The sequence below is a fragment of the Bos indicus x Bos taurus genome, unplaced genomic scaffold (genome assembly GCF_003369695.1).
Source record: "Bos indicus x Bos taurus breed Angus x Brahman F1 hybrid unplaced genomic scaffold, Bos_hybrid_MaternalHap_v2.0 tig00011892_arrow_arrow_obj, whole genome shotgun sequence".
In the NCBI taxonomy this organism is placed as follows: Eukaryota; Metazoa; Chordata; class Mammalia; order Artiodactyla; family Bovidae; genus Bos; species Bos indicus x Bos taurus.
In genome coordinates this window covers 1-25,353 of record NW_020867985.1, presented here as the reverse complement: position 1 = coordinate 25,353, position 25,353 = coordinate 1, and the positions used below count along the sequence as shown (strand labels likewise).

The 25,353-nt window shown below is 42.0% G+C and overlaps 3 protein-coding genes across 3 annotated transcripts; all 3 read left to right on the top strand.

Moving 5' to 3' along the window:
- The first annotated feature begins 4,658 nt into the window (after positions 1 to 4,658).
- LOC113889380 lies at positions 4,659 to 5,481 on the top strand. Its single transcript, XM_027536055.1, has 2 exons — positions 4,659 to 4,957; positions 5,122 to 5,481. Exons 1-2 carry the CDS (start codon positions 4,817 to 4,819, stop codon positions 5,383 to 5,385), a joined length of 405 nt encoding a protein of 134 aa, XP_027391856.1. The 5' UTR covers positions 4,659 to 4,816; the 3' UTR covers positions 5,386 to 5,481.
- Positions 5,482 to 11,867: 6,386 nt separating this feature from the next.
- On the top strand, positions 11,868 to 12,690 carry LOC113889381. The gene is made up of 2 exons (XM_027536056.1): positions 11,868 to 12,166; positions 12,331 to 12,690. Exons 1-2 carry the CDS (start codon positions 12,026 to 12,028, stop codon positions 12,592 to 12,594), a joined length of 405 nt encoding a protein of 134 aa, XP_027391857.1. The 5' UTR covers positions 11,868 to 12,025; the 3' UTR covers positions 12,595 to 12,690.
- A 6,385-nt stretch (positions 12,691 to 19,075) lies between these two features.
- LOC113889382 lies at positions 19,076 to 19,898 on the top strand. The gene is made up of 2 exons (XM_027536057.1): positions 19,076 to 19,374; positions 19,539 to 19,898. The coding sequence occupies exons 1-2, from the start codon at positions 19,234 to 19,236 to the stop codon at positions 19,800 to 19,802; spliced, it is 405 nt and encodes a 134-aa protein (XP_027391858.1). The 5' UTR covers positions 19,076 to 19,233; the 3' UTR covers positions 19,803 to 19,898.
- The last annotated feature ends 5,455 nt before the right edge of the window (positions 19,899 to 25,353 follow it).

Sequence of the window (25,353 nt, the reverse complement as noted above, 5' to 3'; positions counted from 1 at the left end):
TCAATACACAGAAATCACTTGCATTTCCATATACTAACAATGAAAAATCAGAGAGAGCAATTAAGGAATCAATCCCATTCACCACTGCAATGAAAAGAATTAAGTATATAGGAATAAACTTACCTAAGGAGATGAAAGAACTGTACACAGAAAATTATAAGACACTAATGAAAGAAACCAAACAGAAACAGATGGAGAGATATTCCATGTTCCTGGGATGGAAGAATCAATATTGTGAAAACGATTATACTACCAAATGTAATCCACACACTCAGTGCAATACCTATCAAATGACCAATGGCATTTTTCACAGAACTACAACAAAAATTTTCACAGTTCATATGGAAACACAAAAGACTCCAGATAGCCAAAGCAGTCTTAAAAAAGAACAAGGGAGCTGGAGGAACCAACCTTCCTGACTTCAGATAATACTACAAAGGTACAGTCATCAAGACAGAATGGTACTGGCACAAAAAAAAAAAAAACAAAAACAGAAATATAGACCAAGGGAACAAGATAGAAAGCCCAGAAATAAATCCATGCACCTACAGGTACCTTATTTTTGACAAAGGAGGCAAGAATATACAATGGGGAAAAGATAGCCTCTTCAATAAGTGGTGCTGGGAAAACTGGACAGCTACATGCAAAAGAATGAAATTAGAACACTTCCTAACACCATACACAAAGATAAACTCAAAATGGATTAAAGACCTAACTGTAAGACCAGAAACTATAAAACTCTTAGAAGAGAACATAGGCAGAACACTTGTTGACATAAATCAAAGCAAGATCCTCTATGTCCCATTTCCTAGAGTAATGGAAACAAAAATCAAAGCAAACCAGTGGGACCTGATTAAACTTAGCATCTTTTGCACAGCAAAGGAAACGATAAGCAAGATGAAAAGACAGTCCTCAGAATGGGAGAAAATGACAGCAAATGAAACAACTGACAAAGGATTAATTTCCAAAATATACAAGCAGCTCATATAACTCAATATCAGGAAAACAAACAACCCAATCAAAAAGTGAGAAAAAGACCTAAACAGACATTTCTCGACAGAAGACATACAGATGACCAACACACACCTGAAAAGATGCTCAACATCGCTCATTATTAGAGAAATGCAAGTCAAAGCCACAATGAGATATCACCTCATACCAGTCACAATGGCCATCCTCAAAGTCTGCAAACAATAAATGCTGGAGAGGGTGTGGAGAAAAGGGAAAGCTCCTGCACTGTTGGTCGGAATGAAAATTGATAACAGCCACTATGGAAGACGGTATGGAGATTCCTTAAGAAACTAGGAATAAAAGCACCACATGACCCAGCAATCCTACTCCTAGGCATATACCCTGAAGAAATCAAAATCGAAAGGGACACATGTATCCCATTGTTCACTGCAGCACTATTTACAACAGCTAGAACATGGAAGCAACCTAGATGTCCACTGACAGAAGAATGCATGAAGAAGTTGTGGACATATACATGGTGAAATATTACACAGCCATAAGAAGGAACGCATTTGAGTCAGTTCTAACGTGGTGGATGAACCTAGAACCTATTATATAGAGTGAAGTAAGTCAGAAAGAGAAAGAGAAATATCATATTTTAACGCATATATACAGAAACTAGAAAAATGGTACTGAAGAATTCATTTACAGGGCAGCAATGGAGAAACAGACTGGTTCCAAATAGGAAAAGGAGTACGTCAAGGCTGTGTATTGTCACCCTGCTTATGCTTATTTAACTTATATGCAGAGTACATCACGAGAAATGCTGGGCTGGAAGACGCACAAGCTGGAATCAAGATTGCTGGGAGAAATATCAATATCCTCAGATATGCAGATGACACCACCCTTATGGCAGAAAGTGAAGAGGAACTCAAAAGCCTCTTGATGAAAGTGAAAGAGGAGAGTGAAAAAGTAGGCTTAAAGCTCAATATTCAGAAAACGAAGATCATGCCATCTGGTCCCATCACTTCATGGGAAATAGATGGGGAAACAGTGGAAAACAGTGGCAGACTTTATTTTGGGGGGCTCCAAAATCACTGCAGATGGTGATTGCAGCCATGAAATTAAAAGACGCTTACTCCTTGGAAGGAAATTTATGACCAACCTAGATAGCATACTCAAAAGCAGGGACATTACTTTGCCAACAAAGGTCCGTCTAGTCAAGGCCATGGTTTTTCCGGTGGTCGTGTATAGGTGTGAGAGTTGGACTGTGAAGAAAACTGAGCGCCAAAGAATTGATGCTCTTGAACTGTGGTGTTGGAGAAGACTATTGAGAGTCCCATGGACTGCAAGGAGATCCAACCGGTCCATTCTGAAAGAGATCAGTCCTGGGTGTTCTTTGGAAGGAATGATGCTAAAGCTGAAACTCCAGTACTTTGGCCACCTCATGCGAAGAGTTGACTCATTGGAAAAGACTCTGATGCTGCCAGGGATTGGGGGCAGGAGGAAAAGGGGACGACAGAGGATGAGATGGCTGGATGGCATCACCGACTCGATGGACGTGAGTTTGGGTGAACTCCGGGAGTTGGTGATGGACAGGGAGGCCTGGCGTGCTGCACTTCACAGGGTCGCAAAGAGTCGGACACGACTGAGCGACTGAACTGAACTGAACTGAACTGATTGGAGAAACAGACATAGAGAATAGACTTATGGACATGGGGAGAGGGGAGGAAAAGGTGAGATGTATTGAAAGAGCAACATGGAATCTTAAATTATCATATGCTCAAAGATAGCCAAAGGGAGTTTGCTGTATGGCTCAGAAAACTCAAACAGGGGCTCTGTATCAACCTAGAGGGATAATATGGCGAGAGAGATAGGAGGGAGGTTCAACAGGGAGGAGATATAAGTATACCTATGGATGATTCATGTTGAGGTTAGACAGAAAACAACAAAATTTAGTAGAGCAATTATCCTTCAATTAAAAAATGAACAAATTTTTTAATAATAGAAAAAAAAAAAAAAGAAATCTAAAAAATCGTCACAGCAAAGAGGAACCTAACAAGGCAGAATATGGAATGACTGGATTTAGTATGGTATCCTGGATGGATACTGGGACAGCAAAAGGACATTAGGTAAAAACCAAGGAAATCTGAAAATGTTCCAGAAAAACATCTATTTCTGCTTTATTGACTATGCCATAGCCTTTGACTGTGTGGATCACAGCAAACCGGAAAATTTTGAAAGAGATGGGAATACCAGACCACCTGAACTGCCTCTTGAGAAATCTGTATGCAGGTCACGAAGCAACAGTTAGAACTGAACATGCAATGACGAGCTGGGTCCAAATCGGGAAGTGAGTAAGTCAAGGCTGTATGTTGTCACCCTGCTTATTTAACGTATATGCAAAGTACTTCATGAGAAACTATCCACTGGATGAAGCACAAGCTGGAAACAAGAGTGCCGGGAGAAATATCAATAACCTCAGATACGCTGATGACACCACACTTATGGCAGAAAATGAAGAAGAACTAGAGCTTCCTGATGAAAGTGAAAGAGGAGAGTGAAAAAGTTGGCTTAAAGCTCAACATTCAGAAAACGAAGATGATAGCATCCGGTCCCATCACTTCCTGGCAAATAGATGGGGAAACAATGGAAACAGTGGCAGACTTTACTTTTGTGGCCTCCAAAATCACTGCAGATGGTGACAGAAGCCATGAAACTAAAAGACGCTTACTCCTTGGAAGGAAAGTTCTGACCAACCTAGACAGCATATTAAAAAGCAGACATTACTTTGCTGACAAAGGTCCGTCTAGTAAGGTTATGGTTTTTCCAGTGGTCATGTATGGATGTGGGAGTTGGACTGTGAAGAAAGCTGAGCGCCGAAGAATTGATGCTTTTGAACTGTGGTGTTGGAGAAGACTCTTGAGAGTCCCTTGGACTGCAAGGAGATCCAACCAGTCCATTCTAAAGGAGATCAGTCCTGGGTGTTCATTTGAAGGACTGATGTTGAAGCTGAAACTCCAATACTTTCGCCACCTGATGCAAAGAGATGACTCATTTGGAAAGACCCTGATGCTGGGAAAGTTTGAGGGCAGGAGGAGAAGGGGACAACAGTGGATGAGATGGTTGGATGGAATCACCGACTCAATGGATATAGGTTTGGGTAAACTCCCGGAGTTGGTGATGGACAGGGAGGCTTGGCGTGCTGTTCATGGGGTCGCAAAGAGTCGGACACAACTGAGCGACTGAACTGAACTGTACTGAAAGAAATCTGATAATGTCCAGACTTTAGTTCATAATACTCTTTCACTGTGGGTTCACTAATTTGAACAAATGTTCAATACTAATGTACAATGGTAAACAAGAGAATTGGTTGTGGAGTATATGAAAACACTCTTCACAATTATCGTGCAAATCTAAAACTTCTAAAGTAAACTGTTTAAAAAAAAACAACACACCAAATACTAGGTAATGAGATCCGGAAGATGACAGAATTAAACACTGAATGGGGGTGGCCATGAGAAATGGTTTGCAAGGAACACTGGCTCCCTAACTTCTACACCACAAGAACTGAACTGGACAAGATGAGGAAATGTTTTCCGGAAAGTCAAATTGGGAAGGCTCTTTAATGGTTGTTGCGAAAGCACTTCTTTTCTCAAACCAGAGCACTTGGACTCCTTTGCACCCTCCCCGCCCCCATGGATGTTCCCAAGCGGCGCTTTGTGATGTCAGCAGTGTCAGGGCTACCATTGGCTGGAGAAATTTCTTGCTGACCAATCAAACGGACAGTTGTGGCTCACCATTGTCCTGCGACGGTATATATAGAGACGCCAGGCGCCTTGGTGGAGGCCACCGTTGCTACAACATGGCAGACCTAATTAAGGAAGTGAAGGAGGAGGAAACAGAAATCGAGATAGACGCTTTCCATTTGCAGCAACAAGCTTCAAGTGCTAACGAAAGGAAGAGAAAGAACACTGATCAGTCCGATGGCTTGGACAGTCAGAAGGTCAGATTACCCTGCTCATGTTCTTCCTCTTCATCCCCCACCCAAGACTCGCCCTGCCGCAGCTTGCCTGGCACAAACCCCTCCTCAATGCACACCCGTTCTCTCAAAGTTCTTCCCATCCTCCTCCACTAATGTCTTTCTGGATGACTCTGTTTTCTTACCAGATACGAAAGCCCACGAGGAAGGTAAAATCAACCCTTCAGCGGAATCCGGGCCGGAAAAAGAAAGGGAAGAAGTCGGCGAATCCAGTCTTCTACCACCACCCGCAGAATAAAAAGAAGAATGAAAGTGGGCCAATGGCGGATGAAGAACCCCCAGAGGATTCTTCCAACACTTCTGACGATTCTGCAAGTAAGCCCCTGTGCCCACCTGGAGCCCAAGATGCTGAGCCATCTGCTGTAACTCCAGGAAAAGCAAAGGCAGAATAGTCGTTTGTGCAGACATCAAACATACAACGATGGTCCCCTCTGGACTGATCAAAGTATTCAGATGTTGACGATTAAAGTATCAACAAGCAGTAAAAAGATGTGTGTGCGTGTGTTTTTGATGATGGAGAGGGGAGAAAGGGAAGGGTCCGGTGTGTGAGGAGGGAGGGAGGAGGCGTCCTTTCAGTCTAGGGCCCAGACCAGCCAGTCCATACTTACCCAGACACTGGGACTGAGGACTGGGTGAAGACTGAGAACTGCAGACTGAAGATTGCTTCCTGAACTCTTCATCCCACTGGTGAGAAGGAAAAGGACTTGGTGTTTCTGTGTGTTTCAGAGGTCCCATCTAGGGAGAGGGGTGATGTAGGGGTGGTGGCTCTGTGCAATAATCAGATCCCACTTTTCAGGTGTGACAATTGAGTTTTTGCCCCTCATCAATTTCTGTTCCTCTTCTGGCCCACATTTGGGCAAGCTACTACAAACAACCAGGGAGTAAAGGAACGTGACATAGAAACAGATATGCCTAACCTTAACCACTGGAATTACTGCCTTGCCTACATTTCCCAGTGCCAAAACCTCCATTACCCCAAATAGCCTCTAGTGCACGTGGAGAATCTAACTCAATGAGTAATAAAATTCAGCCCTTGCCCCTATACTCACCTTTAAAATATGAGACCCTATGGCCCTTTTTCCCTTAGATGCAATCACACTTTTCACCTCAGTTGTTTTTTAAAAGATTCAATCTCAATGAAAGCAGGGTCTTCACAAATTGAAACCTGTTATAGGAAACCTACTGAGCAAGGTGTGATTATCCCAACTTCTGCTGCACTTAACAAATTTTACTTGATCTTAAAGCTGTAAAGCAAGAACAGGGCCTCAGTGTGAACTTGTACCCTTGGTGTCATGGCCCCACTCACTAGGGCTCCATGTATTTTGTTGATAATACTGCTTCCAACAAATAACTGGCAAATACTTTTCAGTCATAGCAAAACATTTGGCTAGCATGCTGTTTTCACTGCCTATTTCAACAACTTCTCAGCTACACTGAACCTTCACCTTCAAAGGGAAACGATACACCGTCACCTGTCTACTCAGTGGGGCCAGTGTCCACACCTGCCATCTCACACAGTCTTTGAAGGCAACATTTTCACCAGCTCTAACTTTTTCTAGGACACAATTAGGACCTCACACTGATGACATCATCCTTTGAGGAGATTCCTATGACACACAAACTACACTATCCCACCACTTCAGCTAAGCTCCTGAAAACTTTTTGGTAAATGCTGGACGGCAACACATCTAAAAGCTCATACACCACGATCAAGTTGGGTTTAATCCAGGGATGCAAGGATTCAATATATGGAAATCAATCAATGTGATACACCATAGTAACATATTGAAAGATAAAAACCATATGATAATCTCAATTGATGCAGAAAAAGCCTTTGACAAAATTCAGCACCTATTTATGATTAAAACTCTTCAAAAAATGGACATAGAAGGAACCTACCTCAACATAGTAAAGGCCATATATGATTGGCCTACAGCAAACATTAGTCTCAATGGTGAAAAACTGAAAGCATTCCCACTAAGATCAGGAACAAGACAAGGGTGTCCACTTTCACCACTACTATTCAACATAGTTCTGGAAGTCCTAGTGACAGCAATCAGCGAAGAAACAGAAATAAAAGGAATCCAGATCAGAAAAGAAGAAGTAAAGTTCTCACTGTTTGCAGATGACATGATACTGTACATAAAACACCCTAAAGATACTATCAGAAAATTACTGGAGCTAATCAGTGAATTTAGCAAAGTTGCAGGATACAAAATCAATACACAGAAATCACTTGCATTTCCATATACTAACAATGAAAAATCAGAGAGAGCAATTAAGGAATCAATCCCATTCACCACTGCAATGAAAAGAATTAAGTATATAGGAATAAACTTACCTAAGGAGATGAAAGAACTGTACACAGAAAATTATAAGACACTAATGAAAGAAACCAAACAGAAACAGATGGAGAGATATTCCATGTTCCTGGGATGGAAGAATCAATATTGTGAAAACGATTATACTACCAAATGTAATCCACACACTCAGTGCAATACCTATCAAATGACCAATGGCATTTTTCACAGAACTACAACAAAAATTTTCACAGTTCATATGGAAACACAAAAGACTCCAGATAGCCAAAGCAGTCTTAAAAAAGAACAAGGGAGCTGGAGGAACCAACCTTCCTGACTTCAGATAATACTACAAAGGTACAGTCATCAAGACAGAATGGTACTGGCAAAAAAAAAAAAAAACAAAAACAGAAATATAGACCAAGGGAACAAGATAGAAAGCCCAGAAATAAATCCATGCACCTACAGGTACCTTATTTTTGACAAAGGAGGCAAGAATATACAATGGGGAAAAGATAGCCTCTTCAATAAGTGGTGCTGGGAAAACTGGACAGCTACATGCAAAAGAATGAAATTAGAACACTTCCTAACACCATACACAAAGATAAACTCAAAATGGATTAAAGACCTAACTGTAAGACCAGAAACTATAAAACTCTTAGAAGAGAACATAGGCAGAACACTTGTTGACATAAATCAAAGCAAGATCCTCTATGTCCCATTTCCTAGAGTAATGGAAACAAAAATCAAAGCAAACCAGTGGGACCTGATTAAACTTAGCATCTTTTGCACAGCAAAGGAAACGATAAGCAAGATGAAAAGACAGTCCTCAGAATGGGAGAAAATGACAGCAAATGAAACAACTGACAAAGGATTAATTTCCAAAATATACAAGCAGCTCATATAACTCAATATCAGGAAAACAAACAACCCAATCAAAAAGTGAGAAAAAGACCTAAACAGACATTTCTCGACAGAAGACATACAGATGACCAACACACACCTGAAAAGATGCTCAACATCGCTCATTATTAGAGAAATGCAAGTCAAAGCCACAATGAGATATCACCTCATACCAGTCACAATGGCCATCCTCAAAGTCTGCAAACAATAAATGCTGGAGAGGGTGTGGAGAAAAGGGAAAGCTCCTGCACTGTTGGTCGGAATGAAAATTGATAACAGCCACTATGGAAGACGGTATGGAGATTCCTTAAGAAACTAGGAATAAAAGCACCACATGACCCAGCAATCCTACTCCTAGGCATATACCCTGAAGAAATCAAAATCGAAAGGGACACATGTATCCCATTGTTCACTGCAGCACTATTTACAACAGCTAGAACATGGAAGCAACCTAGATGTCCACTGACAGAAGAATGCATGAAGAAGTTGTGGACATATACATGGTGAAATATTACACAGCCATAAGAAGGAACGCATTTGAGTCAGTTCTAACGTGGTGGATGAACCTAGAACCTATTATATAGAGTGAAGTAAGTCAGAAAGAGAAAGAGAAATATCATATTTTAACGCATATATACAGAAACTAGAAAAATGGTACTGAAGAATTCATTTACAGGGCAGCAATGGAGAAACAGACTGGTTCCAAATAGGAAAAGGAGTACGTCAAGGCTGTGTATTGTCACCCTGCTTATGCTTATTTAACTTATATGCAGAGTACATCACGAGAAATGCTGGGCTGGAAGACGCACAAGCTGGAATCAAGATTGCTGGGAGAAATATCAATATCCTCAGATATGCAGATGACACCACCCTTATGGCAGAAAGTGAAGAGGAACTCAAAAGCCTCTTGATGAAAGTGAAAGAGGAGAGTGAAAAAGTAGGCTTAAAGCTCAATATTCAGAAAACGAAGATCATGCCATCTGGTCCCATCACTTCATGGGAAATAGATGGGGAAACAGTGGAAAACAGTGGCAGACTTTATTTTGGGGGGCTCCAAAATCACTGCAGATGGTGATTGCAGCCATGAAATTAAAAGACGCTTACTCCTTGGAAGGAAATTTATGACCAACCTAGATAGCATACTCAAAAGCAGGGACATTACTTTGCCAACAAAGGTCCGTCTAGTCAAGGCCATGGTTTTTCCGGTGGTCGTGTATAGGTGTGAGAGTTGGACTGTGAAGAAAACTGAGCGCCAAAGAATTGATGCTCTTGAACTGTGGTGTTGGAGAAGACTATTGAGAGTCCCATGGACTGCAAGGAGATCCAACCGGTCCATTCCGAAAGAGATCAGTCCTGGGTGTTCTTTGGAAGGAATGATGCTAAAGCTGAAACTCCAGTACTTTGGCCACCTCATGCGAAGAGTTGACTCATTGGAAAAGACTCTGATGCTGCCAGGGATTGGGGGCAGGAGGAAAAGGGGACGACAGAGGATGAGATGGCTGGATGGCATCACCGACTCGATGGACGTGAGTTTGGGTGAACTCCGGGAGTTGGTGATGGACAGGGAGGCCTGGCGTGCTGCACTTCACAGGGTCGCAAAGAGTCGGACACGACTGAGCGACTGAACTGAACTGAACTGAACTGATTGGAGAAACAGACATAGAGAATAGACTTATGGACATGGGGAGAGGGGAGGAAAAGGTGAGATGTATTGAAAGAGCAACATGGAATCTTAAATTATCATATGCTCAAAGATAGCCAAAGGGAGTTTGCTGTATGGCTCAGAAAACTCAAACAGGGGCTCTGTATCAACCTAGAGGGATAATATGGCGAGAGAGATAGGAGGGAGGTTCAACAGGGAGGAGATATAAGTATACCTATGGATGATTCATGTTGAGGTTAGACAGAAAACAACAAAATTTAGTAGAGCAATTATCCTTCAATTAAAAAATGAACAAATTTTTTAATAATAGAAAAAAAAAAAAAGAAATCTAAAAAATCGTCACAGCAAAGAGGAACCTAACAAGGCAGAATATGGAATGACTGGATTTAGTATGGTATCCTGGATGGATACTGGGACAGCAAAAGGACATTAGGTAAAAACCAAGGAAATCTGAAAATGTTCCAGAAAAACATCTATTTCTGCTTTATTGACTATGCCATAGCCTTTGACTGTGTGGATCACAGCAAACCGGAAAATTTTGAAAGAGATGGGAATACCAGACCACCTGAACTGCCTCTTGAGAAATCTGTATGCAGGTCACGAAGCAACAGTTAGAACTGAACATGCAATGACGAGCTGGGTCCAAATCGGGAAGTGAGTAAGTCAAGGCTGTATGTTGTCACCCTGCTTATTTAACGTATATGCAAAGTACTTCATGAGAAACTATCCACTGGATGAAGCACAAGCTGGAAACAAGAGTGCCGGGAGAAATATCAATAACCTCAGATACGCTGATGACACCACACTTATGGCAGAAAATGAAGAAGAACTAGAGCTTCCTGATGAAAGTGAAAGAGGAGAGTGAAAAAGTTGGCTTAAAGCTCAACATTCAGAAAACGAAGATGATAGCATCCGGTCCCATCACTTCCTGGCAAATAGATGGGGAAACAATGGAAACAGTGGCAGACTTTACTTTTGTGGCCTCCAAAATCACTGCAGATGGTGACAGAAGCCATGAAACTAAAAGACGCTTACTCCTTGGAAGGAAAGTTCTGACCAACCTAGACAGCATATTAAAAAGCAGACATTACTTTGCTGACAAAGGTCCGTCTAGTAAGGTTATGGTTTTTCCAGTGGTCATGTATGGATGTGGGAGTTGGACTGTGAAGAAAGCTGAGCGCCGAAGAATTGATGCTTTTGAACTGTGGTGTTGGAGAAGACTCTTGAGAGTCCCTTGGACTGCAAGGAGATCCAACCAGTCCATTCTAAAGGAGATCAGTCCTGGGTGTTCATTTGAAGGACTGATGTTGAAGCTGAAACTCCAATACTTTCGCCACCTGATGCAAAGAGATGACTCATTTGGAAAGACCCTGATGCTGGGAAAGTTTGAGGGCAGGAGGAGAAGGGGACAACAGTGGATGAGATGGTTGGATGGAATCACCGACTCAATGGATATAGGTTTGGGTAAACTCCCGGAGTTGGTGATGGACAGGGAGGCTTGGCGTGCTGTTCATGGGGTCGCAAAGAGTCGGACACAACTGAGCGACTGAACTGAACTGTACTGAAAGAAATCTGATAATGTCCAGACTTTAGTTCATAATACTCTTTCACTGTGGGTTCACTAATTTGAACAAATGTTCAATACTAATGTACAATGGTAAACAAGAGAATTGGTTGTGGAGTATATGAAAACACTCTTCACAATTATCGTGCAAATCTAAAACTTCTAAAGTAAACTGTTTAAAAAAAAACAACACACCAAATACTAGGTAATGAGATCCGGAAGATGACAGAATTAAACACTGAATGGGGGTGGCCATGAGAAATGGTTTGCAAGGAACACTGGCTCCCTAACTTCTACACCACAAGAACTGAACTGGACAAGATGAGGAAATGTTTTCCGGAAAGTCAAATTGGGAAGGCTCTTTAATGGTTGTTGCGAAAGCACTTCTTTTCTCAAACCAGAGCACTTGGACTCCTTTGCACCCTCCCCGCCCCCATGGATGTTCCCAAGCGGCGCTTTGTGATGTCAGCAGTGTCAGGGCTACCATTGGCTGGAGAAATTTCTTGCTGACCAATCAAACGGACAGTTGTGGCTCACCATTGTCCTGCGACGGTATATATAGAGACGCCAGGCGCCTTGGTGGAGGCCACCGTTGCTACAACATGGCAGACCTAATTAAGGAAGTGAAGGAGGAGGAAACAGAAATCGAGATAGACGCTTTCCATTTGCAGCAACAAGCTTCAAGTGCTAACGAAAGGAAGAGAAAGAACACTGATCAGTCCGATGGCTTGGACAGTCAGAAGGTCAGATTACCCTGCTCATGTTCTTCCTCTTCATCCCCCACCCAAGACTCGCCCTGCCGCAGCTTGCCTGGCACAAACCCCTCCTCAATGCACACCCGTTCTCTCAAAGTTCTTCCCATCCTCCTCCACTAATGTCTTTCTGGATGACTCTGTTTTCTTACCAGATACGAAAGCCCACGAGGAAGGTAAAATCAACCCTTCAGCGGAATCCGGGCCGGAAAAAGAAAGGGAAGAAGTCGGCGAATCCAGTCTTCTACCACCACCCGCAGAATAAAAAGAAGAATGAAAGTGGGCCAATGGCGGATGAAGAACCCCCAGAGGATTCTTCCAACACTTCTGACGATTCTGCAAGTAAGCCCCTGTGCCCACCTGGAGCCCAAGATGCTGAGCCATCTGCTGTAACTCCAGGAAAAGCAAAGGCAGAATAGTCGTTTGTGCAGACATCAAACATACAACGATGGTCCCCTCTGGACTGATCAAAGTATTCAGATGTTGACGATTAAAGTATCAACAAGCAGTAAAAAGATGTGTGTGCGTGTGTTTTTGATGATGGAGAGGGGAGAAAGGGAAGGGTCCGGTGTGTGAGGAGGGAGGGAGGAGGCGTCCTTTCAGTCTAGGGCCCAGACCAGCCAGTCCATACTTACCCAGACACTGGGACTGAGGACTGGGCGAAGACTGAGAACTGCAGACTGAAGATTGCTTCCTGAACTCTTCATCCCACTGGTGAGAAGGAAAAGGACTTGGTGTTTCTGTGTGTTTCAGAGGTCCCATCTAGGGAGAGGGGTGATGTAGGGGTGGTGGCTCTGTGCAATAATCAGATCCCACTTTTCAGGTGTGACAATTGAGTTTTTGCCCCTCATCAATTTCTGTTCCTCTTCTGGCCCACATTTGGGCAAGCTACTACAAACAACCAGGGAGTAAAGGAACGTGACATAGAAACAGATATGCCTAACCTTAACCACTGGAATTACTGCCTTGCCTACATTTCCCAGTGCCAAAACCTCCATTACCCCAAATAGCCTCTAGTGCACGTGGAGAATCTAACTCAATGAGTAATAAAATTCAGCCCTTGCCCCTATACTCACCTTTAAAATATGAGACCCTATGGCCCTTTTTCCCTTAGATGCAATCACACTTTTCACCTCAGTTGTTTTTTAAAAGATTCAATCTCAATGAAAGCAGGGTCTTCACAAATTGAAACCTGTTATAGGAAACCTACTGAGCAAGGTGTGATTATCCCAACTTCTGCTGCACTTAACAAATTTTACTTGATCTTAAAGCTGTAAAGCAAGAACAGGGCCTCAGTGTGAACTTGTACCCTTGGTGTCATGGCCCCACTCACTAGGGCTCCATGTATTTTGTTGATAATACTGCTTCCAACAAATAACTGGCAAATACTTTTCAGTCATAGCAAAACATTTGGCTAGCATGCTGTTTTCACTGCCTATTTCAACAACTTCTCAGCTACACTGAACCTTCACCTTCAAAGGGAAACGATACACCGTCACCTGTCTACTCAGTGGGGCCAGTGTCCACACCTGCCATCTCACACAGTCTTTGAAGGCAACATTTTCACCAGCTCTAACTTTTTCTAGGACACAATTAGGACCTCACACTGATGACATCATCCTTTGAGGAGATTCCTATGACACACAAACTACACTATCCCACCACTTCAGCTAAGCTCCTGAAAACTTTTTGGTAAATGCTGGACGGCAACACATCTAAAAGCTCATACACCACGATCAAGTTGGGTTTAATCCAGGGATGCAAGGATTCAATATATGGAAATCAATCAATGTGATACACCATAGTAACATATTGAAAGATAAAAACCATATGATAATCTCAATTGATGCAGAAAAAGCCTTTGACAAAATTCAGCACCTATTTATGATTAAAACTCTTCAAAAAATGGACATAGAAGGAACCTACCTCAACATAGTAAAGGCCATATATGATTGGCCTACAGCAAACATTAGTCTCAATGGTGAAAAACTGAAAGCATTCCCACTAAGATCAGGAACAAGACAAGGGTGTCCACTTTCACCACTACTATTCAACATAGTTCTGGAAGTCCTAGTGACAGCAATCAGCGAAGAAACAGAAATAAAAGGAATCCAGATCAGAAAAGAAGAAGTAAAGTTCTCACTGTTTGCAGATGACATGATACTGTACATAAAACACCCTAAAGATACTATCAGAAAATTACTGGAGCTAATCAGTGAATTTAGCAAAGTTGCAGGATACAAAATCAATACACAGAAATCACTTGCATTTCCATATACTAACAATGAAAAATCAGAGAGAGCAATTAAGGAATCAATCCCATTCACCACTGCAATGAAAAGAATTAAGTATATAGGAATAAACTTACCTAAGGAGATGAAAGAACTGTACACAGAAAATTATAAGACACTAATGAAAGAAACCAAACAGAAACAGATGGAGAGATATTCCATGTTCCTGGGATGGAAGAATCAATATTGTGAAAACGATTATACTACCAAATGTAATCCACACACTCAGTGCAATACCTATCAAATGACCAATGGCATTTTTCACAGAACTACAACAAAAATTTTCACAGTTCATATGGAAACACAAAAGACTCCAGATAGCCAAAGCAGTCTTAAAAAAGAACAAGGGAGCTGGAGGAACCAACCTTCCTGACTTCAGATAATACTACAAAGGTACAGTCATCAAGACAGAATGGTACTGGCACAAAAAAAAAAAAAACAAAAACAGAAATATAGACCAAGGGAACAAGATAGAAAGCCCAGAAATAAATCCATGCACCTACAGGTACCTTATTTTTGACAAAGGAGGCAAGAATATACAATGGGGAAAAGATAGCCTCTTCAATAAGTGGTGCTGGGAAAACTGGACAGCTACATGCAAAAGAATGAAATTAGAACACTTCCTAACACCATACACAAAGATAAACTCAAAATGGATTAGAGACCTAACTGTAAGACCAGAAACTATAAAACTCTTAGAAGAGAACATAGGCAGAACACTTGTTGACATAAATCAAAGCAAGATCCTCTATGTCCCATTTCCTAGAGTAATGGAAACAAAAATCAAAGCAAACCAGTGGGACCTGATTAAACTTAGCATCTTTTGCACAGCAAAGGAAACGATAAGCAAGATGAAAAGACAGTCCTCAGAATGGGAGAAAATGACAGCAAATGAAACAACTGACAAAGGATTAATTTCCAAAATATACAAGCAGCTCATATAACTCAATATCAGGAAAACAAACAACCCAATCAAAAAGTGAGAAAAAGACCTAAACAGACATTTCTCGACAGAAGACATACAGATGACCAACACACACCTGAAAAGATGCTCAACATCGCTCATTATTAGAGAAATGCAAGTCAAAGCCACAATGAGATATCACCTCATACCAGTCACAATGGCCATCCTCAAAGTCTGCAAACAATAAATGCTGGAGAGGGTGTGGAGAAAAGGGAAAGCTCCTGCACTGTTGGTCGGAATGAAAATTGATAACAGCCACTATGGAAGACGGTATGGAGATTCCTTAAGAAACTAGGAATAAAAGCACCACATGACCCAGCAATCCTACTCCTAGGCATATACCCTGAAGAAATCAAAATCGAAAGGGACACATGTATCCCATTGTTCACTGCAGCACTATTTACAACAGCTAGAACATGGAAGCAACCTAGATGTCCACTGACAGAAGAATGCATGAAGAAGTTGTGGACATATACATGGTGAAATATTACACAGCCATAAGAAGGAACGCATTTGAGTCAGTTCTAACGTGGTGGATGAACCTAGAACCTATTATATAGAGTGAAGTAAGTCAGAAAGAGAAAGAGAAATATCATATTTTAACGCATATATACAGAAACTAGAAAAATGGTACTGAAGAATTCATTTACAGGGCAGCAATGGAGAAACAGACTGGTTCCAAATAGGAAAAGGAGTACGTCAAGGCTGTGTATTGTCACCCTGCTTATGCTTATTTAACTTATATGCAGAGTACATCACGAGAAATGCTGGGCTGGAAGACGCACAAGCTGGAATCAAGATTGCTGGGAGAAATATCAATATCCTCAGATATGCAGATGACACCACCCTTATGGCAGAAAGTGAAGAGGAACTCAAAAGCCTCTTGATGAAAGTGAAAGAGGAGAGTGAAAAAGTAGGCTTAAAGCTCAATATTCAGAAAACGAAGATCATGCCATCTGGTCCCATCACTTCATGGGAAATAGATGGGGAAACAGTGGAAAACAGTGGCAGACTTTATTTTGGGGGCTCCAAAATCACTGCAGATGGTGATTGCAGCCATGAAATTAAAAGACGCTTACTCCTTGGAAGGAAATTTATGACCAACCTAGATAGCATACTCAAAAGCAGGGACATTACTTTGCCAACAAAGGTCCGTCTAGTCAAGGCCATGGTTTTTCCGGTGGTCGTGTATAGGTGTGAGAGTTGGACTGTGAAGAAAACTGAGCGCCAAAGAATTGATGCTCTTGAACTGTGGTGTTGGAGAAGACTATTGAGAGTCCCATGGACTGCAAGGAGATCCAACCGGTCCATTCCGAAAGAGATCAGTCCTGGGTGTTCTTTGGAAGGAATGATGCTAAAGCTGAAACTCCAGTACTTTGGCCACCTCATGCGAAGAGTTGACTCATTGGAAAAGACTCTGATGCTGCCAGGGATTGGGGGCAGGAGGAAAAGGGGACGACAGAGGATGAGATGGCTGGATGGCATCACCGACTCGATGGACGTGAGTTTGGGTGAACTCCGGGAGTTGGTGATGGACAGGGAGGCCTGGCGTGCTGCACTTCACAGGGTCGCAAAGAGTCGGACACGACTGAGCGACTGAACTGAACTGAACTGAACTGATTGGAGAAACAGACATAGAGAATAGACTTATGGACATGGGGAGAGGGGAGGAAAAGGTGAGATGTATTGAAAGAGCAACATGGAATCTTAAATTATCATATGCTCAAAGATAGCCAAAGGGAGTTTGCTGTATGGCTCAGAAAACTCAAACAGGGGCTCTGTATCAACCTAGAGGGATAATATGGCGAGAGAGATAGGAGGGAGGTTCAACAGGGAGGAGATATAAGTATACCTATGGATGATTCATGTTGAGGTTAGACAGAAAACAACAAAATTTAGTAGAGCAATTATCCTTCAATTAAAAAATGAACAAATTTTTAATAATAGAAAAAAAAAAAAAGAAATCTAAAAAATTGTCACAGCAAAGAGGAACCTAACAAGGCAGAATATGGAATGACTGGATTTAGTATGGTATCCTGGATGGATACTGGGACAGCAAAAGGACATTAGGTAAAAACCAAGGAAATCTGAAAATGTTCCAGAAAAACATCTATTTCTGCTTTATTGACTATGCCATAGCCTTTGACTGTGTGGATCACAGCAAACCGGAAAATTTTGAAAGAGATGGGAATACCAGACCACCTGAACTGCCTCTTGAGAAATCTGTATGCAGGTCACGAAGCAACAGTTAGAACTGAACATGCAATGACGAGCTGGGTCCAAATCGGGAAGTGAGTAAGTCAAGGCTGTATGTTGTCACCCTGCTTATTTAACGTATATGCAAAGTACTTCATGAGAAACTATCCACTGGATGAAGCACAAGCTGGAAACAAGAGTGCCGGGAGAAATATCAATAACCTCAGATACGCTGATGACACCACACTTATGGCAGAAAATGAAGAAGAACTAGAGCTTCCTGATGAAAGTGAAAGAGGAGAGTGAAAAAGTTGGCTTAAAGCTCAACATTCAGAAAACGAAGATGATAGCATCCGGTCCCATCACTTCCTGGCAAATAGATGGGGAAACAATGGAAACAGTGGCAGACTTTACTTTTGTGGCCTCCAAAATCACTGCAGATGGTGACAGAAGCCATGAAACTAAAAGACGCTTACTCCTTGGAAGGAAAGTTCTGACCAACCTAGACAGCATATTAAAAAGCAGACATTACTTTGCTGACAAAGGTCCGTCTAGTAAGGTTATGGTTTTTCCAGTGGTCATGTATGGATGTGGGAGTTGGACTGTGAAGAAAGCTGAGCGCCGAAGAATTGATGCTTTTGAACTGTGGTGTTGGAGAAGACTCTTGAGAGTCCCTTGGACTGCAAGGAGATCCAACCAGTCCATTCTAAAGGAGATCAGTCCTGGGTGTTCATTTGAAGGACTGATGTTGAAGCTGAAACTCCAATACTTTCGCCACCTGATGCAAAGAGATGACTCATTTGGAAAGACCCTGATGCTGGGAAAGTTTGAGGGCAGGAGGAGAAGGGGACAACAGTGGATGAGATGGTTGGATGGAATCACCGACTCAATGGATATAGGTTTGGGTAAACTCCCGGAGTTGGTGATGGACAGGGAGGCTTGGCGTGCTGTTCATGGGGTCGCAAAGAGTCGGACACAACTGAGCGACTGAACTGAACTGTACTGAAAGAAATCTGATAATGTCCAGACTTTAGTTCATAATACTCTTTCACTGTGGGTTCACTAATTTGAACAAATGTTCAATACTAATGTACAATGGTAAACAAGAGAATTGGTTGTGGAGTATATGAAAACACTCTTCACAATTATCGTGCAAATCTAAAACTTCTAAAGTAAACTGTTTAAAAAAAAACAACACACCAAATACTAGGTAATGAGATCCGGAAGATGACAGAATTAAACACTGAATGGGGGTGGCCATGAGAAATGGTTTGCAAGGAACACTGGCTCCCTAACTTCTACACCACAAGAACTGAACTGGACAAGATGAGGAAATGTTTTCCGGAAAGTCAAATTGGGAAGGCTCTTTAATGGTTGTTGCGAAAGCACTTCTTTTCTCAAACCAGAGCACTTGGACTCCTTTGCACCCTCCCCGCCCCCATGGATGTTCCCAAGCGGCGCTTTGTGATGTCAGCAGTGTCAGGGCTACCATTGGCTGGAGAAATTTCTTGCTGACCAATCAAACGGACAGTTGTGGCTCACCATTGTCCTGCGACGGTATATATAGAGACGCCAGGCGCCTTGGTGGAGGCCACCGTTGCTACAACATGGCAGACCTAATTAAGGAAGTGAAGGAGGAGGAAACAGAAATCGAGATAGACGCTTTCCATTTGCAGCAACAAGCTTCAAGTGCTAACGAAAGGAAGAGAAAGAACACTGATCAGTCCGATGGCTTGGACAGTCAGAAGGTCAGATTACCCTGCTCATGTTCTTCCTCTTCATCCCCCACCCAAGACTCGCCCTGCCGCAGCTTGCCTGGCACAAACCCCTCCTCAATGCACACCCGTTCTCTCAAAGTTCTTCCCATCCTCCTCCACTAATGTCTTTCTGGATGACTCTGTTTTCTTACCAGATACGAAAGCCCACGAGGAAGGTAAAATCAACCCTTCAGCGGAATCCGGGCCGGAAAAAGAAAGGGAAGAAGTCGGCGAATCCAGTCTTCTACCACCACCCGCAGAATAAAAAGAAGAATGAAAGTGGGCCAATGGCGGATGAAGAACCCCCAGAGGATTCTTCCAACACTTCTGACGATTCTGCAAGTAAGCCCCTGTGCCCACCTGGAGCCCAAGATGCTGAGCCATCTGCTGTAACTCCAGGAAAAGCAAAGGCAGAATAGTCGTTTGTGCAGACATCAAACATACAACGATGGTCCCCTCTGGACTGATCAAAGTATTCAGATGTTGACGATTAAAGTATCAACAAGCAGTAAAAAGATGTGTGTGCGTGTGTTTTTGATGATGGAGAGGGGAGAAAGGGAAGGGTCCGGTGTGTGAGGAGGGAGGGAGGAGGCGTCCTTTCAGTCTAGGGCCCAGACCAGCCAGTCCATACTTACCCAGACACTGGGACTGAGGACTGGGCGAAGACTGAGAACTGCAGACTGAAGATTGCTTCCTGAACTCTTCATCCCACTGGTGAGAAGGAAAAGGACTTGGTGTTTCTGTGTGTTTCAGAGGTCCCATCTAGGGAGAGGGGTGATGTAGGGGTGGTGGCTCTGTGCAATAATCAGATCCCACTTTTCAGGTGTGACAATTGAGTTTTTGCCCCTCATCAATTTCTGTTCCTCTTCTGGCCCACATTTGGGCAAGCTACTACAAACAACCAGGGAGTAAAGGAACGTGACATAGAAACAGATATGCCTAACCTTAACCACTGGAATTACTGCCTTGCCTACATTTCCCAGTGCCAAAACCTCCATTACCCCAAATAGCCTCTAGTGCACGTGGAGAATCTAACTCAATGAGTAATAAAATTCAGCCCTTGCCCCTATACTCACCTTTAAAATATGAGACCCTATGGCCCTTTTTCCCTTAGATGCAATCACACTTTTCACCTCAGTTGTTTTTTAAAAGATTCAATCTCAATGAAAGCAGGGTCTTCACAAATTGAAACCTGTTATAGGAAACCTACTGAGCAAGGTGTGATTATCCCAACTTCTGCTGCACTTAACAAATTTTACTTGATCTTAAAGCTGTAAAGCAAGAACAGGGCCTCAGTGTGAACTTGTACCCTTGGTGTCATGGCCCCACTCACTAGGGCTCCATGTATTTTGTTGATAATACTGCTTCCAACAAATAACTGGCAAATACTTTTCAGTCATAGCAAAACATTTGGCTAGCATGCTGTTTTCACTGCCTATTTCAACAACTTCTCAGCTACACTGAACCTTCACCTTCAAAGGGAAACGATACACCGTCACCTGTCTACTCAGTGGGGCCAGTGTCCACACCTGCCATCTCACACAGTCTTTGAAGGCAACATTTTCACCAGCTCTAACTTTTTCTAGGACACAATTAGGACCTCACACTGATGACATCATCCTTTGAGGAGATTCCTATGACACACAAACTACACTATCCCACCACTTCAGTTAAGCTCCTGAAAACTTTTTGGTAAATGCTGGACGGCAACACATCTAAAAGCTCATACACCACGATCAAGTTGGGTTTAATCCAGGGATGCAAGGATTCAATATATGGAAATCAATCAATGTGATACACCATAGTAACATATTGAAAGATAAAAACCATATGATAATCTCAATTGATGCAGAAAAAGCCTTTGACAAAATTCAGCACCTATTTATGATTAAAACTCTTCAAAAAATGGACATAGAAGGAACCTACCTCAACATAGTAAAGGCCATATATGATTGGCCTACAGCAAACATTAGTCTCAATGGTGCAAAACTGAAAGCATTCCCACTAAGATCAGGAACAAGACAAGGGTGTCCACTTTCACCACTACTATTCAACATAGTTCTGGAAGTCCTAGTGACAGCAATCAGCGAAGAAACAGAAATAAAAGGAATCCAGATCAGAAAAGAAGAAGTAAAGTTCTCACTGTTTGCAGATGACATGATACTGTACATAAAACACCCTAAAGATACTATCAGAAAATTACTGGAGCTAATCAGTGAATTTAGCAAAGTTGCAGGATACAAAATCAATACACAGAAATCACTTGCATTTCCATATACTAACAATGAAAAATCAGAGAGAGCAATTAAGGAATCAATCCCATTCACCACTGCAATGAAAAGAATTAAGTATATTAGGAATAAACTTACCTAAGGAGATGAAAGAACTGTACACAGAAAATTATAAGACACTAATGAAAGAAACCAAACAGAAACAGATGGAGAGATATTCCATGTTCCTGGGATGGAAGAATCAATATTGTGAAAACGTTATACTACCAAATGTAATCCACACACCTCAGGTGCAATACCTATCAAATGACCAATGGCATTTTTCCACAGAACTACAACAAAAATTTTCACAGTTCATATGGAAACACAAAAGACTCCAGATAGCCAAAGCAGTCCTTAAAAAAGAACAAGGGAGCTGGAGGAACCAACCTTCCTGACTTCAGATAATACTACAAAGGTACAGTCATCAAGACAGAATGGTACTGGCAAAAAAAAAAAAACAAAACAGAAATATAAGACCAAGGGAACAAGATAGAAAGCCAGAAATAAATCCATGCACCTACAGGTTACCTTATTTTGGACAAAGAGGCAAGAATATACAATGGGGAAAAGATAGCCTCTTCAATAAGTGGTGCTGGGAAAAACTGGACAGCTACATGCAAAAGAATGAAATATAAACACTTCCTAACACCATACACAAAAGATAAACTCAAAATGGATTAAAAGACCTAAACTGTAAGACCAGAAACTATAAAACTCTTTAGAAGAGACATAGGCAGAAACTTGTTGACATAAATCAAAGCAAGATCCTCTATGTCCCATTTCCTAGAGTAATGGAAACAAAAATCAAAGCAAACCAGTGGGACTGATTAAACTTAGCATCTTTTGCACAGCAAAGGAAACGATAAGCAAGATGAAAAGACAGTCCTCAGAATGGGAGAAAATGACAGCAAATGAAACAACTGACAAAGGATAACTTCCAAAATATACAAGCAGCTCATATAACTCAATATCAGGAAAACAAACAAACCCAATCAAAAGTGAGAAAAAGACCCTAAACAGACATTTCTCGACAAGAAGAACATACAGATGACCAACACACACCTGAAAAATGATCACATCGACTCATTATTAGAGAAATGCAAGTCAAAGCCACAATGAGATATCACCTCATACCAGTCACAATGGCCATCCTCAAAGTCTGCAAACATAAATGCTGGAGGAGGGTGTGGAGAAAAGGGAAAGCTCCTGCACTGTTGGTCGGAATGAAAATTGATACAGCCACGATGGAAGACGGTATGGAGATTCCTTAAGAAACTAGGAATAAAAGCACCACATGACCCAGCAATCCTACTCCTAGGCATTATACCCTGAAGAAATCAAATCGAAAGGGACACATGTATCCCATTGTTCACTGCAGCACTATTTACAACAGCTAGAACATGGAAGCAACCTAGAGGTCCACTGACAGAAGAATGCATGAAGAAGTTGTGGACATATACATGGTGAAATATTACACAGCCATAAGAAGGAACGCATTTGAGTCAGTTCTAACGTGGTGGATGAACCTAGAACCTATTATATAGAGTGAAAGTAAGTCAGAAAGAGAAAGAGAAATATCATATTTTAACGCATATATACAGAAACTAGAAAAATGGTACTGAAGAATTCATTTACAGGGCAGCAATGGAGAAACAGACTGGTTCCAAATAGGAAAAGGAGTACGTCAAGGCTGTGTATTGTCACCCTGCTTATGCTTATTTAACTTATATGCAGAGTACATCACGAGAAATGCTGGGCTGGAAGACGCACAAGCTGGAATCAAGATTGCTGGGAGAAATATCAATATCCTCAGATATGCAGATGACACCACCCCCTTATGGCAGAAAGTGAAGAGGAACTCAAAAGCCTCTTGATGAAAGTGAAAGAGGAGAGTGAAAAAGTAGGCTTAAAGCTCAATATTCAGAAAAACGAAGATCATTGCCATCTGGTCCCATCACTTCATGGAAATAATGGGGAGGAACAGTGGAAACAAGTGGCAGACTTTATTTTGGGGGGCTCCAAAATCACTGCAGATGGTGATTGCAGCCATGAAATTAAAAGACGCTTACTCCTTGGAAGGAAATTTATGACCACCTAGATAGCATACTCAAACGCAGGGACATTACTTGCCAACACAGGTCCGTCTAGTCAGTCCATGGTTTTTTCCGTGGTCGTGTAAGGTGTGAGAGTTGGACTGTGAAGAAACTGAGCGCCAAAGAATGATGCTCTTGAACTGTGGTGTTGGAGAAGACTATTGAGAGTCCCATGGACTGCAAGGAGATCCAACCGGTCCATTCCGAAAGAGATCAGTCCTGGGTGTTCTTTGGAAGGAATGACGCTAAAGCTGAAACTCCAGTACTTTGGCCACCTCATGCGAAGAGTTGACTCATTGGAAAAGACTCTGATGCTGCCAGGGATTGGGGGCAGGAGGAAAGGGGAACGACAGAGGATGAGATGGCTGGATGGCATCACCGACTCGATGGACGTGAGTTTGGGTGAACTCCGGGAGTGGTGATGGACAGGGAGGCCTGGCGTGCTGCACTTCACAGGGTCGCAAGAGTCGGACAGCGACTGAGCGACTGAACTGAACTGAAACTGAACTGATTGGAGAAAACAGACTGTAGAGAAGAATAGACTTATGGACATGGGGAGAGGGGAGGAAAAGGTGAGATGTATTGAAAGAGCACATGGAATCTTAAATATATCATATGCTCAAAGATAGCCAAAGGGAGTTTGCTGTATGGCTCAGAAAACTCAAACAGGGGCTCTGTATCAACCTAGAGGGATTACTATGGCGAGAGAGATAGGAGGGAGGTTCAACAGGGAGGAGATATAAGTATACCTATGGATGATTCATGTCTGAGGTTAGACAGAAACAACAAAATTTAGTAGAGCAATATCCTTCAATTAAAAAATGAACAAAATTTTTAAAATAGAAAAAAAAAAAAAAGAAATCTAAAAAATTGTCACAGCAAAGAGGAACCTAACAAGGCAGAATATGGAATGACTGGATTTAGTATGGTATCCTGGATGGATACTGGGACAGCAAAAGGACATTAGGTAAAAACCAAGGAAATCTGAAAATGTTCCAGAAAAACATCTATTTCTGCTTTATTGACTATGCCATAGCCTTTGACTGTGTGGATCACACAAACCGGAAAATTTTGAAAGAGATGGGAATACCAGACCACCTGAACTGCCTCTTGAGAAATCTGTATGCAGGTCACGAAGCAACAGTTAGAACTGAACATGCAATGACGAGCTGGGTCCAAATCGGGAAGTGAGTAAGTCAAGGCTGTATGTTGTCACCCTGCTATTTAACGTATATGCAAAGTACTTCATGAGAAACTATCCACTGGATGAAGCACAAGCTGGAAACAAGAGTGCCGGGAGAAATATCAATAACCTCAGATACGCTGATGACACCACACTTATGGCAGAAAATGAAGAAGAACTAGAGCTTCCTGATGAAAGTGAAAGAGAGAGTGAAAAAGTTGGCTTAAAGCTCAACATTCAGAAAACGAAGATGATAGCATCCGGTCCCATCACTTCCTGGCAAATAGATGGGGAAAACAATGGAAACAGTGGCAGACTTTACTTTTGTGGCCTCCAAAATCACTGCAGATGGTGACAGAAGCCATGAAACTAAAAGACGCTTACTCCTTGGAAGGAAAGTTCTGACCAACCTAGACAGCAA